This window comes from Helicoverpa armigera, chromosome 23, assembly GCF_030705265.1.
Source record: "Helicoverpa armigera isolate CAAS_96S chromosome 23, ASM3070526v1, whole genome shotgun sequence".
Taxonomy (NCBI): domain Eukaryota; kingdom Metazoa; phylum Arthropoda; class Insecta; order Lepidoptera; family Noctuidae; genus Helicoverpa; species Helicoverpa armigera.
In genome coordinates this window covers 7236723-7259539 of record NC_087142.1, presented here as the reverse complement: position 1 = coordinate 7259539, position 22817 = coordinate 7236723, and the positions used below count along the sequence as shown (strand labels likewise).

Sequence of the window (22817 nt, the reverse complement as noted above, 5' to 3'; positions counted from 1 at the left end):
AAATAATAAAAATCCAACGAAAGGAGATCGCAATCAAATAATTGAGAAGTGTCAACCGATTTATTGTTACACTGAAAATAATTTAGTAATTACAATAACTTGTATTTGTAAAGAAACAACTAATTTATGAAGTCAAAAAAATACACTGGTTACGTTTCATAATCGTCAATGGGAATAATGTTATATAAACTTTTCTTAAAAAGGAATGGAAATATAATCGTGACTACTCACAAATCGATTACAATAAAAGATTATATACATCAAATTTCATCGATTCTTTATTACTTTGAACACGACTCGAAGACGGTACGAGCTTTTACGCGCTAAACTAGCAAACTCTAGGTATACAATGAACACATTGTAAATAGGGAATTACCTACATTACTTAAAGAATTCTCCATTAACGTTATTTACGTTAATCTTAGGAGGAACGTTCGTGATGATCGGCTATATACACGCAGGATAAACTGATCAAGCAGACCATTCAAGCCTTGAGAATTTATTTTTTGTTTAATTTTATACAATTCAATTTTTAAATCAATATGTTTTACAAAGTTTACCTGGGCGTACACAGCTGTAAGACTGATAGAACGTACAAAGTTAAATAGATCATTAAAACAAAATTAAAATATGAATTAACACTAAAGATTTCTATCAGTCTCGGAATACTGACTAAAATATAGTTTCTGAATGCTTTGGTTATCACGTAAAACCCCAATATTCAGAAGTAAGCTTGGCGATACGAATAAATGTTATTCGTGATATTTACCGCCCCATTTATTGCATGCAACATTACAATTTGTACTGAATAAGCATATCAGAAATTTTATTTCAATCATCCTAAAACAAATAGGTAGATAAGGCTACATTTTCTTATAAATACTTAAAATTTTCTCCGCTATCCTTTTCACCCACTAATGTAGACATTCAAATTGAGCCCGTCTTACGCAGACTTCATTCTTAAAACTATAATTACGTAAATATTAGCCAACTATAAATGCCTACAGTTCACGGGCTTGTAATTTTGAACACTGATATTTTTATCACTGCTGTCCAAAATTTTACAACAAGTTTTTCTATATTTTTCAGATTTAGTAACTTGCAACTTTTTTTTTAAATTAGGTATATACCATAATTAGTGAAAAGGTCATGAGCAGGAATGTGATTTGAGTAATATCGAGTCAAGAATACGACGACAAAGACTGGAGAACTAACACATATCGGTCGACAACTCTGAGCGGACCGCCGGCCCCCGGCCGACTCCAGATGGTCGTCGCGCGTCCGTCGAACATTAAATATAATCTTCACTACGACAAACGGTCGAGCACCAACTCATCTACACAAAGCGACAGCATCAAAGTTGTCGAAACACATCGGTCACACTCTATAACGGCAACTATAGGACGACAAGGTTCGAGTCGCGGAGCTAGCGCGGGCCGGAGCACACGATCAGCAGCGCGGCGCGGCGGCGCTAGGCGCGGGGCTCGAGCGCGGGCGCGGGCGCGGGGCTGCAGGCGGGCGCCAGGCTGCAGGCGGAGGCGCCGTGCTCCAGCGACGCCACGGACGGCACGGACGCGCGCTCCGACGCGGCCGGCGACGGCGCGTCCACGTCATTCTGCAACCATCCAACGCGCTCAGCTGCTGCGCCGGCAGGGGGGGCGGGAGGGGGACCAGGCGGGAGGGGGACACCGTTACTCACTCGCATACCGTGACGCCACGCAGCTGCCGGCCCACTGTCTCACACACGCGTCTTATCGCCACGCAGAAGTAAGCAAAGGAGTATCCACAACCATACATATCAACACGTCAAGTATACTACAAGATCTAGTTTCAAAATTATTATTAATATCGATTAAAATAATCACTCGATTTGCTTACTGATCCGTGGCCGTCACTGCAGACAGTGGACAGACATTTGAGAAGCATCACGCGTCACTATATTACTGTGCTGTTCATGATACTGATGAACTAAACTATGATATGTACTATGGAAACAAAAAGTCGTGTCAACAAATATAATGTATTTTGAATAAACTGCTTTACATTATGACAATGGACTAGAATTACTGCTAAATCTTATAGTACTTGGATTTTAGTAGCAAAAGCCTGCGGTGTGATATTCTTTAGTTAATGTTTGTCAAACTGCTTCTAATTTCGATCTGCTATTGATCTGAGTTTTGAATTGAAGCAGCGTATAAGCGCTTGATTAATGACGTTAGATGATGGATAATATTCTAAATCCATAAAATATTTTTAATACTTAAAGTCTTCCTTGACAGTAAGCATTAGACTTGCAACTTCGAATGTTCATCAGCAAAGAGCCAGATCACTTATGGAAAAATTGTTTTGGTCTCTTTTTTTTCAAAATTTCTTAGATATAGGTATATTTTTTGGTCGTAATGGATTTAAAATACATAGGTAAATGGTATAGACAGCACACGTAGCGAGTGACAGGTGCGTACAGGTGATTCCCACCGGAGATGACAAAGCGTGACAAACAGGAGTTAAGCAAGGATTTGTGTCACTACTAGCAGTTTTATTTATGATTTTTTTATAAAAATATATTTTCAAAAATCATAAGGAACAACGTTTTAGGTAAATACAACACGACTTGTTATTAATGACTAGAATATTAGTAAAATTATGAGCTTATACTAAATATGATTGTTACCTTGTTAGTCGAGATTCTCTTGTGTTAGAAAGCAGTAAGCGTAATTAGGTATGAAAATAGACTGAAATATAAGTTAAACATGCAAATATGGAGGTTGTAATTAATTGTAATGATAGATATAATAGCAAATAGCAATAAGATAAATAAATTAAATATACATAAATCTAAATACAAAATCATTACAAATACATAAAATAAAATTAAGTACAAATATACCTAAAATTACCTAATTATTTCAGTACAAAAATATGCCAACATTATTCTAGCGATATACTGTGATTAACAAATGTATGTATCGATCGTGGTCTATTAAAAAATAAACATGATCTAAAGAAATCGATAAAAATACCTAAGGATTTTATCGATATTTTTTGGTAACGACTACCTCTCTAATAATACATGATTTTTACAATGATAATAAATTCATAGCTTTTACTTTTTCTTACTGAGGATATACGGGTCTATATAATAATACTTCTACATAAATAACATTCTAGCACATAATTATTCAAATGTTCGTACATATAAAACTTACAAATACCTGTGGTTCGAAGACGAAACCTAGATAATAAAATTCATATCAAATGTAGTGGTTTTTCTATCATCCTTAATATCACGCCAATAAATATAAAAAATCTACCTACTTAACAATTAATAACAATAACAATACAACATTTATTTATACCTATTCGTATAAATTTTAACGATACAAAAGTACCAACTTTTTATTACGAAAATAATTTTCAATTTATAAAAATCTAGCATTAACATCGGCTTCATGCGATTTTTTAAATATTTACATTTAGTTTCACATAAAGGTATTTACTTTCCTTACAACTCTACTCTAGAGTAAATAACGAGGACTTGACACATACATTAAAAAAACTATTCCCTTGATATCCCCACAGTACAAAAATCTAGCGCTATTTTCATTGCACATACATAGACATACTGGTAGCACATAAAACCTTCTAGCTTGTTAACTTTTTTAAACGGCTATTGTTTCATCTATATTGTCTATAGCATCGTGGAGGTCGGAACACTATGACCGAGGAGGTTCGTACACTATATCGGGACAGTCGGTAGCCACACTATAGAGTACAGTTCTGCCTCAGATTGTCTACGCACTTACTGTGGGCGACGCTCTTACAACCCAAGTATGCTCTCCTGAGCGCACTTGTCACTTTGCCCTGACAACCAGCCACAATCCGACACTTTAATATAACGCAACAGACTTTTCACAACAAATAAATGCTTCCTTCAACTAAAATATAAAATGCAATAAGTTTTTGAACAAAAATATCAGTTGGACAGCACATAACAGCCATATGAATAGCCACTCAAAACTAATTTTGAAATTGCGATGTATTAAATCAGCAGTTTGATCAGCAGAACGATTTAAATTGCCGAAAGATCAGTAAGAAAATTACAGAAGCTCAAAAGATTATATAAAAAGATTAATGAGATAATTTTTGTATGAGAAAAAATCTTAAAATGGTTACGAATTAGATTGTAAATGATAAATCTTAGTGACTAGAGAAGAAATGTCATGCTTAGCACAAAATGTTCTCACCACGCTTATCCCAGGCTTTGCCTGCAATAACAACACGCGTTGACTAACAACCTAATAATAATATTTCCTATATATTTACCCTATTCACATATTGGCAGTGGAAATCCGACTTATCGTAACTTACAACTAGTTAATAAATAGTTCTCAGTAAGTAATAATATAAATAGGTATGCTTAAATAAAATATGGAAGACAAACACAAAATATATACACGATATAATGAAATAACTGTGGGTGATGTTCACATGTTGTTAAGATTTTCTATACAAATACTTTTTATTTTATTTTCACGTTACTTTAAAGTTAAAATAGAGAATAGCACCGTTACTTGCAGTTGGAAGACTCATAATGAATTTGCGCAAACTCAGCAACACGTTGCGCAAATTGCGCAAAATAAGGGTACAATGCACAAAATAGACCATCATATTAAAATCCTGACTAGTTCATCACAGGTACAGCTTTTAACTACGAGTAGTTTGGACTAAACTAGTTTCAAGCTAACTTTAGTCTGAACTTGGACGGTTGGCGTTTATCGGAGAAAGCCTGTACGTTTAGCTAGGTGGGATTTACTTTCTTTATACGATTGTACCCCATAAAATTTATCCAAAATACACGTTTTCAGAGAGACCCAAAATCCATACAAAACCCTATAATTTCCTTCGTAACAACATGTGAACACGACATTAAGGGCACAGATCACCAGAGTGTGAAGAGAGTGAGCAGTAGCGAGGTGAGAGCGAGTATGTAGTGTATCGCGCGGGGACGCGTTACCTTGAGCGGCACGGGCGGCACCTCCAGGTGGTAGCCGATGTCGCACAGGTTGCGCAGCAGCTCCAGGCCTGGAACAGATACATCATCATCAGCGTTATCATCATCATCATCATCGTCATCATCATCCTCCGGCCCTTATCCTAATTCCATCCAAAATTACTCAAACAAAATTAAAATTCGTTTATTCAAAATTGCTGCAAAAAGCTGCAAAACAGCACTTTTCGAACGTCAGAAATTTACAAAAGCCCCCCAAAACGGCCACCCTTGACCACTTTTTATGTGTTTTTGGTTGGAAGAAGTGGCGCAACAAAACTCACCAGCAAAGCTGGCGTTTGGCTACCCATGACGAATGCCACAGATATTCAAAGGACAGCCACCACAAGGACACACGAGTGTATCGTGCCATCCGAAATACGGAAGAACTCGTTATGCCATGATGGCTCCCATTTACGGACCGACCGCGCCAATCGTTGCTTAACCTTATGATTGATCAATCCGGTTTGCTTTGACTTAGCCACGAGCTCTTCGCTCTAGAAAAATACTCAAAAATAATATTCAAAAGCTCACCAGGGTCCCTATTCTTTCCATACCGCGACTCCCAGGCATCGAACAGGCGATTATAATACCGGGGCCCCGCTAGAAACCCGAGGTACTTGTGTGTCTCAGGCGTCGGGAATATGCGTTCCATGTCACCCGACTGCGTCAACTCGTCCTCCGATTGTATGAGGTGACGGACATCGTCGGGCGTCAATGTTGAGAGGATGTCGCGAAGATACTGGAATGGAATGTTGGTAGGATTCATAAGATTGGCCTGGTATAATATGGTTGTCTAAATTGTCAAATGAGGAAAGCTAAAACAGTTACATGAGAAGAATTTTCAGTAACCCCGTATGTATCTCAATTCATGTCCGATTTATATCCAATGAGGGTTTTGTAAAATGGCGTCCACGAGGTGGCAGCACCGAGTCGTCAGGTCCAGATAACTGTCAAAGTGCTTATCTTTACTATGAATAGTGAACGATTTTAGTGTTTTTTTTATTTTATAATTAAAGCACTGCATTATTGTTTTACTATTGAGGTTGAGTAAATAAAAAAAACTAAATCATATTGTGTTAAAAAAATTTTCAACAAGCTTTTCCTTAGTACCAGTGACTTTTGCACCCTCTCTCTTAGCTCAATTTTTAGTTCGGAAACCTTATTCTGACCGTAGTCCATAATAAAATCAATAACACTTCCAATATAACAGAATTTCAATAAACAATAAGTTCGGCACCTACAATTCCATACTATTTGACAGCTGTTTGGACCAGACGCATACGTGGCGCCACCCGGTGGCAGAAAAAATTTCAAAAACCCTCATTGTCCCTGGAGTGTATCATTTGAAGGGCATCACATATCTTGAGAATCAGATAAAAAAGTAAGATACAAAAATACACCAAAAGATAAAAACCAAAAAATATGAATTTTGCATATAACTGATTTTTATTAGATATTCATATTACATTTCATAGTATATGTAGATTTGCAAAATCTTACCATATCCCGTTCTTCCATATTAGTATAAATGATATGTTTATCCCTTTCTTCTTTAGACAGGTACACAGTGTATAACCGACTGTCGTATGGCAACCCGGCCTGTAATTAAAATAAAGTAAATTAAGCAAGGCACACCAAAGTATATATAGCACATCAAAAAAAAAACTTAACGCTTAGACAATGTCACACAATGTTACTGACAAAGTAATACATAGGCATTATTGAGCCTAATGTCAAAAAACTACTTAGAGATACTCTAACTTATAACAACCCAACGATACGAAAACGCCTAAAAGTCTCAAATTTCATATGCAACATAGCTTTAATATCAGGAAATTTCGTTTCACAGATCTATATTTATCAACACTATCGTTTATTGTTAGTACTCTAAAGACTCCGAAACTACTGGAGTGATATGGAAAAATCTTTTACTGTTGAAAAGTGTCCCCTGTCTCCACGACTGTCGTAGGCTACTGCAGTAATATTTTAGCCATATGATATTATTATTATAACCCACTATATACACAAAAAACTACATCGTAATAAGGACAGTAAAATCACCAGTTTCTTAGGATTCTGCTTGACAAGCGAGTCCATATCAGTGTGGCCTGGCACCTGAAACTGTCAGCTAGGTTGAACACTAACGGAGCTATTTGGCTCTATGTACTTTACTAAGCTACTAAATTAGACCATTTTTTAATTTGAGTCCAATAACTAGCCTGTGACCTTCATTCAGGTATTAGGTTATTCAGGTTATTCAGGTATTTTGTTTTTTTTTTATTCTGGTAAGTGGACCAGAAGATTTCCGGGAGATTAGTTCCGTTCACAACTTTACACATATTGGGATCAGTTATGCTACAGTTTGTAATAAATCCAATGTTATAAAATAACAGAAGTAACAGATTTTAAAAAAGGTCCTGGCAAAACTGCTACATCGAGGTTACTGCTACATTTGGGAAGGATATAAGGTAAAGCAAGGTCACAGTGCCTCTACCACAAGACATTTTTTGCGCTAACATTCAAAACTATCTTTTTCACACCCACAGCTTTTTTTACTCTAAAACAGTGAGGTATGTAACGTACGAGTTTCTGCGGCTTCTCCTTGCTGAGCATGTCGAGGTTGGTCTTGAGCGGCACCTGGAACTGCGCGATGTTGAGCACGGTGGCCACCAGCGGGCCCTTCACGTGGATGTCCAGCGGCGACGCGCTGTGCAGGCTCGGGGAGATGTTCACCTGGGGACATGCATATTAACTCTTTGGTTTCAAAACTTCAATGTTAAAAAATATATATTTTGTATATCAGTTGTTGATGTTATTTTGTACAGAGTTCTGAAGGCATTGTTAATATTATATTTTAATAATAAAGCTTAATATCATTCATATTTTTTATCGTCTGCCTAGTCTTTTCCCCATTATTCATATTTTATCTGTGTTTATAAAGGCTTATAAAACTTTTTATTTTATGTTAATTTATGAAAATATATTTTATATTTATTGCAAATATAGCGATGCACAATTTAGACATAATAATAAAAACGAAGAATAGTCGTTACTTATTTGCCATTAGATATAATATGTGCCTGATGATGTTCATTATTGAGAATATTTTTAAATAGTTTGTAAAACATGCATCCAAAATTACAAAAGATTCAAATATACAAGTCAGTTCAAATATAATAAGTATTACTACAAACTTTAACCTTACCTCCAACAACCAAGGCTTAAGATCTTCATCCAACAGAACATCTATTCCGAACAACTCGTAACAGTTATACCGGGAAGTTATATTCGCTTTAGTTAACGAACTGATGCTGGCCTCGCCGGAGATGATAGTCTTAATGACAAGGTCCTTCATGGCCTCCCATAGGCTGTCTATGTCCACGCGCTTCTCTGATTTCAGGTATTGTAATAGAGTTTGTAGCGTCCTGAAAACATGATACGATTTTATTTACTTGCTAGACTTTTATTGAGGAGTCAAAGATTAAAATTGTTTTTGCGATGTGAAATTTTAACTATTACAGCTTGTAAATTATTAAACTGACGACTAGAAAACAATGACAAAATAATTAAATCTAGAGTCGATGAAAAATGATGATTTGGACATTTAGTGGGTCTTACATGATCGTCATCAATTTATAATAAATTATTCTTTGTAATTAATAATAAGTATTCTAAATAATAATAATATATTATTATGCTCACCATTTATGTCCCTCGCAAGCTGCGAAGTCTTCATTGGGCGTGTAATTCTTCGACAATCTATTGATTGAGTAGTTTGTCAAGTGCATATACCTATCGTTCAAAAATGCTAACTCATCGTTGTACTTCACTGAAATTAAAAGTTAAAAATTAATTAGTTTGGTTGCGCTAAAGTTGCGCAAAAACAGTTGTCTTAGCGCTAGCTCTGCGCTAAAATTTTGTGTTTCGAGTATGTAATTTCTTTAGTTTAATGAAGAAGTTTAAATTACATACAGTTAACAAATTAATGTACAGAAATAAAGGTTTCAAAAATAGATGTCTTGTTTCTAACTAACTAAACGAGAAAGGGCCTCCATCGGCACAGTTATAGATTACCATCCCACACACAACACCAAAACTTAACAAATAAGTACCCAACTAAATAAAATAAAATTACCTGAAGCAAATCTGGCCAATCCATCCTTATACAGATATATCCTGAGCGGGTGTACCGACGTGACGAGCACATACAGCCTGAGATCGAACTTGTTGCCGTTTATAAGGTACGGCTTGGACACATACCGTTGAACAACCACCGGCCGCTTCTTGGGTATCTGCGTCCATTTCGAGACTACCTTTATGCCTGTGCCGCGGGCTGAGGCTGGCTGGAATTGGGTAGTAAGGAATTAATTGAATATTTGTCTACATATTACAAAATGGAAACATTGAAAAATATATAAAATGGAGTGATCATCATCTCTCATCATTACGGCATCGTAATTATGGTCATAAGCTTAAAAAGGGCTTTGCCTTTGGCTTCAATGTTTGGAAGGATAAGTCTAAAATGCATTTTACGCTGAAATATTAATCTCATAAAAAATGAAGTATACAGTTATTTTTCTATGATAGAAAATAGGACAATTCCAAGTACACAAAACTAAAATACAACTTAAATCAAATCGATAATCAGATTTCCATATCAAGCTCTCGACAAGCACATTCCCCAACTATTATTGAATTAACTACGCAGTAACTTAGAAACTATCTTCAACAACAAAAATGCACTGTATCATAACATTCAACAACTGTCCTTGATACGAGAAGGGTCAATTATTTAAAGCGATGTATTTATGCACCCCACTTTTATGTAGTCTAGACGTACGTAAATAAAAATGCGACATTGACATTCGGATATACTCGTAAAGTTGTCGTCAATATTGACTTGACGTGGTAGATAAGTATTGGATTTTACATGCAATGCATTCTTCGAGTTTTTTGGGCAAGCTTTTTTTGTATTAGATCCATAAGAACCAAGATTTTCTGGAAATTAAGCGTATAAAATTTGACGGGGTTTGTAAGGTACCATTCTAGTTTTTAAGCTTTATCGCCAAATTGACACACGAAATGGCAACAGAGCTTTCAATCAATAATAACAACGCCTTCTATTTCCATCATCATCATCAGCCTTTTTATCGTCCCACTGGTGGCAACAGACCTCTCACACAGACGAGTTAAAAATATCAGGATTCAATAAATACATACCGGTTTAATAATCCACCGTTCATTATTAGCTGCATACTTCTCCCAGTCGTGTTTCAGCAGCTTCAGATCATGAGGCAAAACATACGTCTTCGGCATTATACCAAACTCATTGATACCGTATTTCGATACCAATTTCTGTAAATTCCTCCATAACCGGTCTTTCCTACCGATTTGAAACGTGCCCGGGAAATGGTTCATTTTCTGTCCGTCCTTGATCGCTCTGAACATTATTGATTTCATATGCTTGCCCCATATGCCAATCCATTCTATTGTTTCTGTAATTAGATAAAAGGGATCTATTTTGAATTTTTATAGGAACAGTCGTGTAATTTAAAAGCGTTAAACCGCAAATCAGTTTGTTTTTTTTTTTTATAAAACCCGATTAAAACTTTACTCCTATCTACAAACTCAAAATTTTTAACGTTGATTTTAGAGGCAGCCAATCATTACTTGGGTCGATAGTGATTTTTTTTTCCCTGTATGTAGGTTAAGTTTCATACATACATTATTCATAATATAACCAAAAAAAAGGGTCTTGACAGACAGACAGACGGACAACAAAGTGATCCTATAAGGGTTCCGTTTTTTACTTTTGAGGTACGGAACCCTAAAAAACAGTCGAATTACAACAATCTCCTCTTTTTTGAGAAATCAGTAAAAACCACATACCTTCCTGAGGACACTCAGCCGTATCACACTCGCTCTTAACCAGCCGAAATCCAGAGTTAGTCAGGGTTTTCTTCACAACAATCGGGGTGATGGCAGTCAGTTTCCACTTGAGATGCTTCTGTATGGGCAGAGGTATTTTTAGACAGGGGCTCTCGTCGTGTCCTATGAACTTGAGGTACGGAGGCACGCGAGGGAAGAGGGACGGCCGGAGACAGTTCGTTACTGATTCCGGGAGGTGAATTGGTGAATCTGAAATTGAGATTTTTGGTGGTTAGAAGGTTAAAATAATAGTTGTGTGTTGATAAATATTGAAAACTTTTACAGCAAATAATAGGTAAAATATTGTTTTGATCCTACCTATCTATCTATCTACAATAGTTAATGTATGATTACTAAAGAAAGAATTGTAAAGTTTAATCCTTAGGGCAAGTAAGCTATTAACTGGAGCATAAATATTAATTTCGTAGTGAAGGCTACGTAAGTATCAACAAAAAAGTGCTTACGCAATAAAAGTGAGATAAAACAAATGTGCAAACAATGACAGATAAAATACTGACGTGCTGAAAAACTGAATCAGTGCCAAAGATTTTGTTGAAAAAAATATCCGCATACTGCGTATATTGTTTATAACACGACACAAAACTACAACGACGTTACAGAACCAAAAATAAAACTTCTAAATTTATACAAAAAAAAGTCTATTGTATTAAGATAATGGTGGATAAAAAGTTTTGTGAAGTAAAATTAAAGTTACGTTACTATAATTGGTAGTTATTGCTAGATGGCGTGTCTAGATGTTGGTAACTCTATGGATATAATGACGTGAACACAAGGAGGCTTGCCTTTGCGTGTCGGCATGGATTTGAACGGGTTGGTTGTATGCAAAGCTGTCAGAAACATTTGCTCCTTCGATACTTTCTCTGCAAACAATTGTAGATGTGTTTCAAAGATGGATTTGTAGTTAAAACGCTTTTAATTGTTGCCGTGAAGAATCTGTCTACGGTGATACAAAGTAATTCTATGTAAAAATATCCACTATAAATGTAGGTGGTAAATCAAGTAGTGATGAAGTGCAATTGACATATTTCATTCGCTATACCAAACTAAGGGCGAATTAGTGGATGTCATGTCTTGATGAAGTTTATTATCAGGTTTTTAGTACATCAGTGCTAAGGCGATAAAATATTGTCCTGCCTACTGTGAATAATCCAGACTAAATCATATGCTTAATTTTGCTAGATAAACTAAAATAGTGACTACAGTACCGTACGGAGATCTACAACAGTTTTAAGTTTCGCATTGCACGACAAACATTAATACTTTAATTAGAACTTTGCAGTAGTAGACATCAATTAAAAGACTAGTGTTGCCGTTTGTAAAAAAAAATCCCGCGTCAGACAGAGACGGGTACAAACTCGTATGTACTCGTATAACATCGACTGATATCCGCAAATGAAACTCGTCTACACTCTTCGGAAACCGTAAACTCGACCGGACTGCCAAAAAATACTCGTCCAAAAAGTTTGATACTATCATAAGACTACTTGTTGAATCAGAACATACCTTTCAAAGGGATTTTCTTAGCAGCAGTAACGGCCGTCCCATTGAGTTTGGTGGTCAGTTTCGTGACCAGCACGTGGTTTTCCTCCTCTTTCTTAGACAAGGTGGAGGGGAGGGCCGGCTTTTCCTGTTTCTCCATTTCGGCTAATGCTGCATCCGTTTCCATTTGCCAGTAGTCTGTTAAGGCATCTGGCGACGGTGATCTGCTGTGAGCACTGGGAAACAAACATTTGAGAGAAAATTAATTATGGTATTACATAAAAAAATTAATTCGACTAGAGAGCTATGATTAGTAGATATAATACTTATAGAGAAATTAAAGAAGAGCGGTTTACGTTAATACAGGTAGAAGGTAAAGTAACAAACAAAATAGGCTTGAAAACGTAAAATATCCAGAAAGCAAGCCATTAAACCCGTTGGAAGGATGTCGCAATCCGCAATGCGGGGAACTAGGCGAATAAATATGGAACAAAACTACCAACTAACTATCAATAATAAATGTAGAAAGACTTAAACTGTAATTACTGTTCTTTACTTTGTTTCTGTTCTACTCGTTAGTTCTAGACAGCATGTGGACGTTTTTCGTTGATTTATTTCGAACGTTTTCAGTCATACATGAAGTTTATTAGCACAATTTTATTCTGATGACGTCTGTACGATTTTATTGCGTTCATGATTAATCCTAAATTGTGACGTCATTGTGCAAAGTTTCAAAATTTGAACTAACATAAATATTTTTTGTGTTTTGCGATGTTTTTGATAAATGTAAATACAAGTGTTTGCAATTCAGAATCTGAACAACAACTGATGTTTTAATTCAAGGATGTGGTGCAGGAAAGCAGGTCACTCTTGTAAAAAACTTGTTGATAGAATATTATAAATCGACAAAACACGTGTTGTTTCTACAAATACTTATAAAAAATGACATGTCTGGCTATCGCTCCTGTATCGCTTTTATGTTAGTTCCAAATAACTTATATTTTGAAATATCGGCATTAAAGTTTTTTACATGGCGTTGGATATTATACCTACTGCAGCCGCAACCGTGCTAAATGACCATTTGAATCTGTGACTTTAAGTTATTTCGCCGGAAACCTAATGGTAAAGCTGGCTGGATATTAAAGGTTTTTTTTATTGTAAAGATAGCTGTTTCCCACCAGTTTTTTGGTACAAACAAACAACAAATCCTCTTTACAATATTAATTAAGACAATTTAGAAATAAGTATACATATAAAGCTACTTACTCCTCAGTCTCCAACTCAACGCCACAGCAATCAGTCTGGCTCCCCGACTTCATCTTGGCTTTTGTCTTGGTGGTAACTTTGATTTTCTTCTTGATCTTCACAGCTTTCTTGGGTACGGGTATCGTGGTACCCGAACTGACTGGGAGGGCCGGACTCACCGCTGGGCATGTGGGTGTGAGCGTGTCTTGGCGAGGCTATGCGGAAATAAGATCGCACTTTACATTTTTGTAGGTGATTTGTGATTTGTTAATGGGTTGGGTGTGGGTAAATACTTCCTGAAGTAATTGTTTTTTTTTTGGGTTTAAAGAGCGTAGGTATTGGGTGTTTGAACTTGGGAAACATTTGAAGATCGTAAGCCACCAATTCATCGTACGGATTTTTGTAAGTATGTTGGTGCTCGGTAGCTACGTAATTTCACATTATGTAAAAAAAACAATGAAAAATACATATAAACGCCTCGTAAAAACCAATCTAACTCCCTCAAAGAAATTCGTATGATAATGAGCCAAATGGCCGCATGCCTTGAATATAACGTACATACATTCAACAACTTTAAGAATTCCAGATGGCTGTGTTTTCAAATATTTAGAGATGAGCACATACAGTTTTACACGAAGATTACATTCGGCTATAATATTGAATATTCTATTAGAAAGTAGATATACGGAAACTTCTTAAATATTTTAGTAACGGGATGTATGATACTTAAGAAAAACAAAACACGACCAGTGGGTCAAGGATGTGAAGAAATATTTTAGATTTAGAACACATGTAGACGCAACATGGCCGTCATAAGTGGATTTAAGAATAGCTAAGTCTTCACCGTGTTAGCGAGGCTAGGTTAACTTAGATTAGGGTCAGAGTAATTCTTAAGGGTTCATCGAGGTTAGGATTATCATCTGCCTAGCCTTTTCTCAATTATGTTGGTGTCGGTTGCCACTCTTGCCGTATGCAGCTTAGTTCTAGTATTTTACATGAAGCTACTGCCTATCTGACATCCACTGCCCAGTTACCTGGGCAACTCAATACCAATTGGCAAGACTGATTGTCAGATTTTCTGGCTTCCGACTACCAAAGATGTTCAAATGGCAGCTGAGACCCTCCAGTTTATGGTGCCTTCCGAAACACGGAAGAACTCGTTATGACAAGATTCAGGTATCGAACACAAAAATTTCGAATAGTGTCAAAAGAAATAATTTTAAGGGTTCTTACAATTTGGCCGTTTCGGGTCGGTTCGACATGTCCAGCGGGCGCGCTATTGACACGACACGTCCGGGGCCCGGACGACAAGCGCGCCGTTGTCGTCCCGGAGCCGCACCGACTCGAAATGTCCAATTGGCAAGAACCCTAATAAATATAGTACGTTAATTTCATATTTTGATTTAATAAATAGTATTTAAATTTAATAAAATCCAAAGGGCATGCAATATTTTAGAGGGGAGGTCATGTGACGTTATGTTTTAAATCTATTCCGACGTGTTATAAAGAAAGAGGTAGACTTTGTATGATAGTTTATCTCTGGAACCACTGGACCGATTCCAGAAATTCTTTCATTAGAAGTTACATTGCGTGTGAGAGCAAAACGAATGAACTTCGAGACATTAATACTTATATCGGTCATCTTGTATGTGTCTGCGCGATATGACCGGTCACCGGGTGTTCCACGCGGTTTCAACCACGTGCCAAAAGAACCACTTCTCGCAACCGGGTAAAAGTCGCCTATGCCATTTTCTCGGGCTAGCACCTGGCTAAAGTTACTTAATTTTATTTAAAAACAATTTAGAAAGATCAGAGTGTAAGCGCGATGGACTGATAGAGTTACTTTCGCATTTAATTATAATATTAATAAGGATTATACGGCAACAAAACTTTCAACTTGAGCTTTTAGTATATAGTTCATATCTTTAATAGCAATCCTCAAAACTTTTGTTATAACATTTTAAAAAGGATTTAGATCGTTCGTTTGATTGTAAATTACATTCGAAATAACACTTCAGGAAATTGCATGGAAACGGCCAAAGTTTCGGGAAACAAATCAACGTGCTTTATTGTATCGTGTAGCGTTTTATGGAGCAGAAAATTAAGTAGAAGAGTGTAATCGGGAAAATTGCAGTTGCATGTCAGTATTAGGTACAAGAGTATATCTGGCTTATACCTAAATATTAGTAGTAAATAAGCATAATCAAGTCATAGAAATAGGTCGACAGAAATATAGAGGAATTCAGAGATTTACCGGCACCAACACTCTCCAGTACTTTCGCAAATCGTTTTGGCAAGCATCACTTGTATCTTACAAGCCCACACTTATTGTAATTTCTTCTTCGTTCTAGCGAACGGATCGCTTTCAAATATAACTGCACAAAACATGTCAAGGTTGAAAATACAAAGGTCAATTTCTAACTGAAAACTTTCAACTATTTACATCTCCCGAACCATGATTAAAACTCGCGAACTGTTATTTATAATGGACAATTAATTGGCTAATTAGCATGTACAAAATTGACAGGAGGTGGAATCAGCACGGTAGTAACAGCGATAATGCATCGTATTGACATTTTGTACACTTTTGGCAAGCGGCCAGGTCGCGTGAACCGATGCCACAATAAAATCTAAAGTGTACAGAATTAAACAGACAATAAAACAAGACTAGTCGAGATGTAACCAGTCATAATGAAACGGTTCACACCACACCTACGCGTACCACGACCGGTGTTAATATTAATTATTCAATTTTTACAATCACTCTATGGTTTAACACATCCTAAAACTAATCAAAATATTTATTGCTAGCATTTTTATTGTCCTTACATGAAAACTTGTGATAAACATTTTTGTCCGCGTCCGCCAAGTTTTGATGAAAATCGCGCCAAAAGCAACAGACGCCCGGGCGCCACCTTCAAGCAGTGAAGATCAATAACTGATCGTAAACTTCAAAAGATTAGCATTCCGTGAATGAAAAGTTTTTTATTAACGTTCGTGTTGTTTGGTGATTTTGTGTAGAACATAACAATTATGTTTCAGGGGGTTTTATCCACCTTTACTGCACGATTTATGACTTTGTATTTCAATAACGATGAATTAAACTAGAAATAATTCCGTTGAAATGCGCGTTATTTACAAACTATGACTTACATTGTGTGAGAATTTCTTGAAAACTTTTCCTATGAAACCCATGCTAGACTTGCAGATGCACGCGCGTCTACCACAAGGCTACGTCAGCGACTAGCCACTGCGTTCCCGTACAACTTGCATACCGGGCGGCTTGGTCACGTCTTGCATAACCCCAACCAGTACACATCACAAGAAAAACTTCGTCATTTAACCGAAAATATCTTCAGAAAAATTCCGCCACTTCCGCGAACTCTGACGAATGTAAACAATCGTTTTTATTTGAACGATGTCCACCATTTGGTTGTAAAGCAATTTTATTGTCGTCACGTTAATTATGATATTTGATTTTACTCTATGTTCAACACGACACGAGTGATAAAGGGTGACAGAGTTATAGTTTTGGTAGTATATTAGTGTTGTGTGAAGTTTGGTTTATGTAGTGTGTTATAAAACTGTAAAAGTGTTTTTATGATACGCCGAAGTTTCACTCAAAGATAGATTGGAAGACTGAAAAGCTCAGCAAAAAAAATCGTAACAAGATTTACACATGTCCTAAGTAGCGTAAAATTTTCACAATTGCTTTATAAAACACTCCACAATAATCAATTTAACATGCGACTATACCGGGTCGCGTGCGGCCGTTCATAACAAAAACTCCGAACTCCGCAATGAACCGCGGAAAGCACTCCTTTGACACATTTCCAAGTCAATTTCAGATTTAACACAGTATAAAATGGTTCAGGTAGAACGCAAGAATTCTTCTATACATTTATAACACGGCGGAATTTCGTCCATGACTCATTTGAAGCGAAATAAACAATCCCGTGAGCCTGAATAATCACTTCAGGCAAATATGAATAGATTTTGAATGGTGATGACAGATGAATAGTCTAGGAAACAATCTTTCTATGACGTCAAGAATAAATAAATGACGTGGATAACCAAAAGCGATACAGCGCTGGAAAATATTCCATGTTTCAGGTTAATGTTTGAACGTAAATGTTTTCAGCGCTTTCTTGTTTAAATTAAGACGTGTTGCTACTAAAATAACATAACGACATCATGCGATAATCGCACGCAATTTATTTACGTGATCATTATGATTATGATAGAGATACTCGCTTTCTAATTTTGCTATTCAGTTTTTTATATAACTGAAGATAATCATTATGTAGAAATCATGGGAGATAAATAGGTAGTTCTGTTTTATTATTTTTAAGTGCTCTAGTCGAATGTATTTCAGATAGATCATTCTACTCGTTGGTTTTAACCTGGCTATAAGGCTGGTATTTTTTTAGGACCAGATCACGTTTTATAATAAGATGAGAAAAGTTCAGAACTTTTATGGTCATCGAAAAAAAATGTGATCGAAAGCAGTCACAACTGACTCTTCCTCTACTTACATTTTACAACCTATCTCAAACTCATTAAGTCTATTAATATTCCTTCGGTCTTTAAACTGGCACAAAATCCGCAGACGCATCATGCACTCATAACATATTTTTGTACTATATTCAGAAGTACTTAACAAGATGCACAGAGTATGGAAGTATGAGCGGAGATGCCGTAAGGCAGGTAGGTCAGACGCCTTCTTCTTGGTCAAATACGTACGGTGGGCGTGACCAAAATTATCAGTTATGAGTGAACTAACGAGGCATTCACGTTCTTTGAGAACGATTTTTGGTATTACGATAAGTGGGCGGATTCCAAAGGCGTATAAGGGCGGAGACAGTGACGTTCCTCGTCCCCCGCACACCCGCATTTTGGCGCGCTACTTTCTTAGGAGATTTTCCGTAATGGCATCTCCGCTTATCATTTAGTTCTCACTTCGGTCACGCATAGCGGACGCCGCGGCGCCGACGCTTTGCAATATCATATGACGCCGTGGATACGTAGTAGAGCATCATACGGTATTAATATACATAGTTGACTAGCTCATTAATGTGGGTTCACACGAATGTTATCTTATTTCGTTAAAGCCATTTTTGAGTTTTTGCCTTTCGAGTCTGATGTAAATAATTTGGCCTTAGTGGTTGTGACCACTACACACACTGTGCTACACGCTATTTTTAAAGTTAGAATAAGTAGTCTGTCGACTATTTATTACTTTAATAATAAGATAGATTGATACCAGAGGGCAAGACCTACATAGTGGATAGAAAAACGCAATAAGTCAGTCTAGTTTTTCTCTTCTATTCCGGACTTATAAGGGCTGAAGAAAATGCGTATCTCAAACCCATACAACAGGTACTCATCCGCGGAAACTTGCGTTAAATCGTAAGACTAATAGTTTACCATAAAAAAAATACAGAATCACTCACCAAATCCATCATAGGCTCAACATGTACAGTCTCATTGATAGCTGTCGTCCTCAACAAATGCATATCATGGTCATTATTGTCCTTTATCACGAGTATATCCTTCCGTTGCCTCGACTTGGAGCTGGCAGTGGAAGAAGTTCTGGTGGGGCTCTTACAAGCTGTGTTCCCGAGGCTGGCGACTGCTGAACCGTAGGAGTAGCCAATGCCTGAGTTGTCTTTGGCACGTTTTGTTGTCGCCGATAAGTAGTTCAGACGGCTAGAAGTTAATTAAACGTATACGTTAATTATTAAATTAGGTATCACTTATTGTTGCTAATTTGGGGTACTATTACGGCATTCGATAAATCAACACTACGGCCCATATTCAAAGACAACTTATTAGAAAATTGAACTGGTTAATTAGAAAATTAATGTGAAAATTACTAGTCTTGTAAGTTGTTTTGACAAAACTGATGTTTATGTTGTTGGGGAACTTGAATCTAAAAGCTATTAATTTATTCGAAATAGCTCTATCTAGGCACTGTTATTAACTGTGTGAATCACAGACAGACATTTCGCATGTATGTAATATAGATAGAAAATGTCATAATATTAAAATATCACAGTTGAGTGGGAGTTAGTGCATGTAAATAGTGACATCACAGTTTGTTATTTTTAGGTACATAATTAGGTAAATGCTGTGGAAATCCTATGATTGATGGGCTCATGTGCGCCATAGCTATGTTTAAATACCTCAACATGCAAATAACTCAAACATGATTTATCTGTACTGAAGAGGTATTTTTGGCAAAATGTTTGTATGCATGTCACAGCAAACTGGTTAAAATACCTGTTTAGTCAAACAGCTAGCCTAAAAATATTTTTACTAATAGCAATCCCACTATAATATAGAACATGCATTTATTAATTAGCATAAAAAAATATATAATAATTAATTATTTCATGCGTCAACTAGTACAATACTGTGCATTCGTTGACTATGACAAAATCTATTATTTCTGTTCCATCATTAGACCTATTGTCACTATTTGACAATTTAATAGAATAGAATTTTCAATTACTGTTATTTGTAATGCAAGCAACGTAATGAATACTGCATTCTTTTTAAAGAGTACTTAACTATACAATAGAAGAATGTATATCTATCATAATCCTTTTAGCATACTGACCTACTTTCTGGCTAATAATAGCCTTTGACCTGCGTGGGCATTTTTATCTTAAAATATATTGTCTATGACTATAGCACATCATAATATAAAAGAACCTACATAAAGATTGCACTCAAAAGAGAACAAATTTTAATTTAATTATAAACTTCCTACTTAGATAAGTAGGTATCTCAGAAATCAGTCATCCCGTTTTGATAAGAACTGTTTACAAAATGTCTACCCTTCTTATATGGACAAAGGTTTTAATATAAATAATACATAATTCATTTCTTTTTAATATGACCAATTATGAAAATAGAAGAATGTTTTAAATGTGTTTCTAGAGACTATCAAACCAACTAGATTCAAGGGAATATACTGTGATTACATTACATAACACAATGAAATAATTATAAAACATTGTGTTAGCAAAAGACAATAATCTCACATCTAATTCGATAGAATAAAACAATTATGAGTAATGTTTCAAGTCATATGAGCATGTGTATAACCTAAAAAAAACATTGACATTGCCAAATAAATACACACACTTCCTCATTGTAACATTCCAGTGTCTAATAACCATTTAAATAAAGCCTGCAATAAATATTTACCTAAAGTCCTCTAGTTCCACAACCAATATACCACTTAAATCATTAATCACAAAACAAATAGCATTCTAACATGCACAGAATTGTGTAAAACAAATCAATTAATTCAATTGTATTGTCAAGTATAACATTACATGCAAAAGACAAGTTATTGAATAGACCAATAGCTATTCAAATAACTGATTACATAGTTTTGTAATGATAACAGATAATAAACAACTCACTTATCATATCCCGGTACTGGAGAACCAAAACTATAGTTGCAGTATAAGTTGTCAGACTCGCTGGCTGCTCGCTGTCTTCTGCGGCCCTCTAAGGCAGCTTTAGGGTCCAGGTGTGGTTTGTTCTTGGGCTTTTTGAGTATTCCATGCAGAGGTGAACTTGGTAAGGGGTTATTGAGTATTGATTTCAAAGGCTGTTTTGTTGCTTGCACCTCCATCATCTCATGATCAACTTTCTCTAGTAGTTCCTCAACTTTTGGCAAACGGTCATCCACTTTAGTATTGGATAATGTTGTAACTAATAAAGGTCTAGTTGGGCTTTTCCGGTATAATTTTGATCTTCCTGGCTGGTAACTGAGGATAAACAAAACAATTTGTACTAGTGTTTTTATTGATAATTGAATTGAATTCGGGTCTGAATAATATATTTCTATTCTAAAGACAAGGATGAGATATAAATAGCATGTCTAGTTGTGACCTACTAGTGACAATAGGTTAGGTAACTGTGCAGTGTCGAGGCAGTACAAGCGTATAGGTTATGTTTATGAGCTCACCCATGGTACCTGTCCTGCTCGTGGGCCATGACGTAGTCGCCGTTCTCGGCGGCGGGCAGCAGGCACTCGTGGCGAAACCGCGCGGCCGTGTAATGCGGCTCGCTGGTATTCAGCGTGAAATGGCTCTTGTTGGGCAGGGCACGGTGATATCGACAGTTACCATCCGCGGAGCGGTTCGCCTCGCGACTCACATCCTCGTACGGCGAGCGGTCTACGCCTTCGCTGCGACAGCGACGACGCAGTATGCGCGCTGGCTCCCGACCAGACCAATCCAGCACCGACCCCAAGGGATCACATACGTCTAACCCGGCTTCGTAGCTTGGGCACGCTCGCCTACTATCCATATCCGACCCGCCTAATCGCGACGCATCGTCGAATGTCCACATGGATTGCGCACCAGGAATTTCACTATTGCACTGCTAATTTTACTGAGAACCACTGAAACATGAACTTATATCGGCGTCGACGAGGCCAGGGGGCGACAGGTGACAGATCGTCACCATTCGACAACCGCGATACAACGTGCCAGGACTCCCGCCAAAATTGAAAGAAAATGATGTTCTTTTTACAAATAAATTAGCAAACCTTTAAGATGGGATACTCCTACACGAATTACTCATTGACACAGTCACACACTTTGCACCGTTAATTTAATAATGCCCATAGTAATGGCGATCGTGGTAGGTACGCTCAAATCATCCAGTTTTTTCAGTTGTTGTTTACCTAATTCGATAAACAAAAGCGTTTAAGATCTACTATGAGGCAGCTTGTTAATTTCGTTACTTGTGATACGAATTTTTTGATTCTATGTCGCCAGTATATCGATCTGTAGAAAGGGATATTGAAAAGAAATTTAAAACACTTGATAATTTAGTTCTTTCTCTGTACACACATAATTATAGCTTTACTAGTAAATATGGTTGCTCTTCAATTCATGTTGTCACTTTCTCGTCAAACGTTTATTCAATGGGAGTGAAAGAGAGAACCTGTTAGTTCATTGTACTGCCACAAGTATTTTAAATTTGTTTGGTTGGCAAATACGAGATTTCATTGAAGATTTTGGGGGATTGATGCGCATGGTTACAATATTTATTAGATAGTAAGCTT

At 36.6% G+C, this 22817-nt stretch overlaps 1 protein-coding gene across 13 annotated transcripts; it reads right to left on the bottom strand.

Annotated features, from left to right (window-relative positions):
- Positions 1 to 46: 46 nt before the first annotated feature.
- On the bottom strand, positions 47 to 22678 carry LOC110373737 (tubulin polyglutamylase ttll-4). Of its 13 annotated transcripts, XM_064040975.1 has the most exons (19): positions 21711 to 22671; positions 21160 to 21510; positions 19177 to 19432; positions 14957 to 15091; positions 13745 to 13938; positions 12503 to 12714; positions 11782 to 11859; positions 10940 to 11188; positions 10271 to 10566; positions 9186 to 9393; positions 8753 to 8879; positions 8256 to 8475; positions 7634 to 7783; positions 7112 to 7171; positions 6551 to 6649; positions 5582 to 5789; positions 5015 to 5082; positions 4245 to 4265; positions 3123 to 3861 (listed from the first exon to the last, which is right to left on the bottom strand). In XM_064040975.1, the coding sequence occupies exons 1-19, from the start codon at positions 22094 to 22096 to the stop codon at positions 3763 to 3765; spliced, it is 3417 nt and encodes a 1138-aa protein (XP_063897045.1). In that variant the 5' UTR covers positions 22097 to 22671; the 3' UTR covers positions 3123 to 3762. The 13 variants fall into 13 exon arrangements, with proteins under 13 accessions (XP_063897049.1, XP_063897041.1, XP_063897039.1 ...); XM_064040979.1 differs by lacking the exons at positions 3123 to 3861; positions 4245 to 4265 and adding an exon at positions 47 to 1641 and having other exon boundaries at positions 22296 to 22678; XM_064040971.1 differs by lacking the exons at positions 3123 to 3861; positions 4245 to 4265 and adding an exon at positions 47 to 1641 and having other exon boundaries at positions 21720 to 22677.
- Positions 22679 to 22817: the final 139 nt, after the last annotated feature.

What these genes read in the sequence shown, in the direction of transcription:
- LOC110373737 (XM_064040969.1), bottom strand. Translation starts at nt 22,096, where the DNA reads ATGTGGACATTCGACGATGCGTCGCGATTAGGCGGGTCGGATATGGAT. An exon ending in GGCTGAGTGTCCTCAGGAAG is followed by an intron (nt 10,567 to 10,939) that starts GTATGTGGTTTT and finishes AATTCAAAATAG; the next exon opens with ATCCCTTTTATCTAATTACA. An exon ending in AGGAGAAGCCGCAGAAACTC is followed by an intron (nt 7,172 to 7,633) that starts GTACGTTACATA and finishes CCTAGCTGACAG; the next exon opens with TTTCAGGTGCCAGGCCACAC.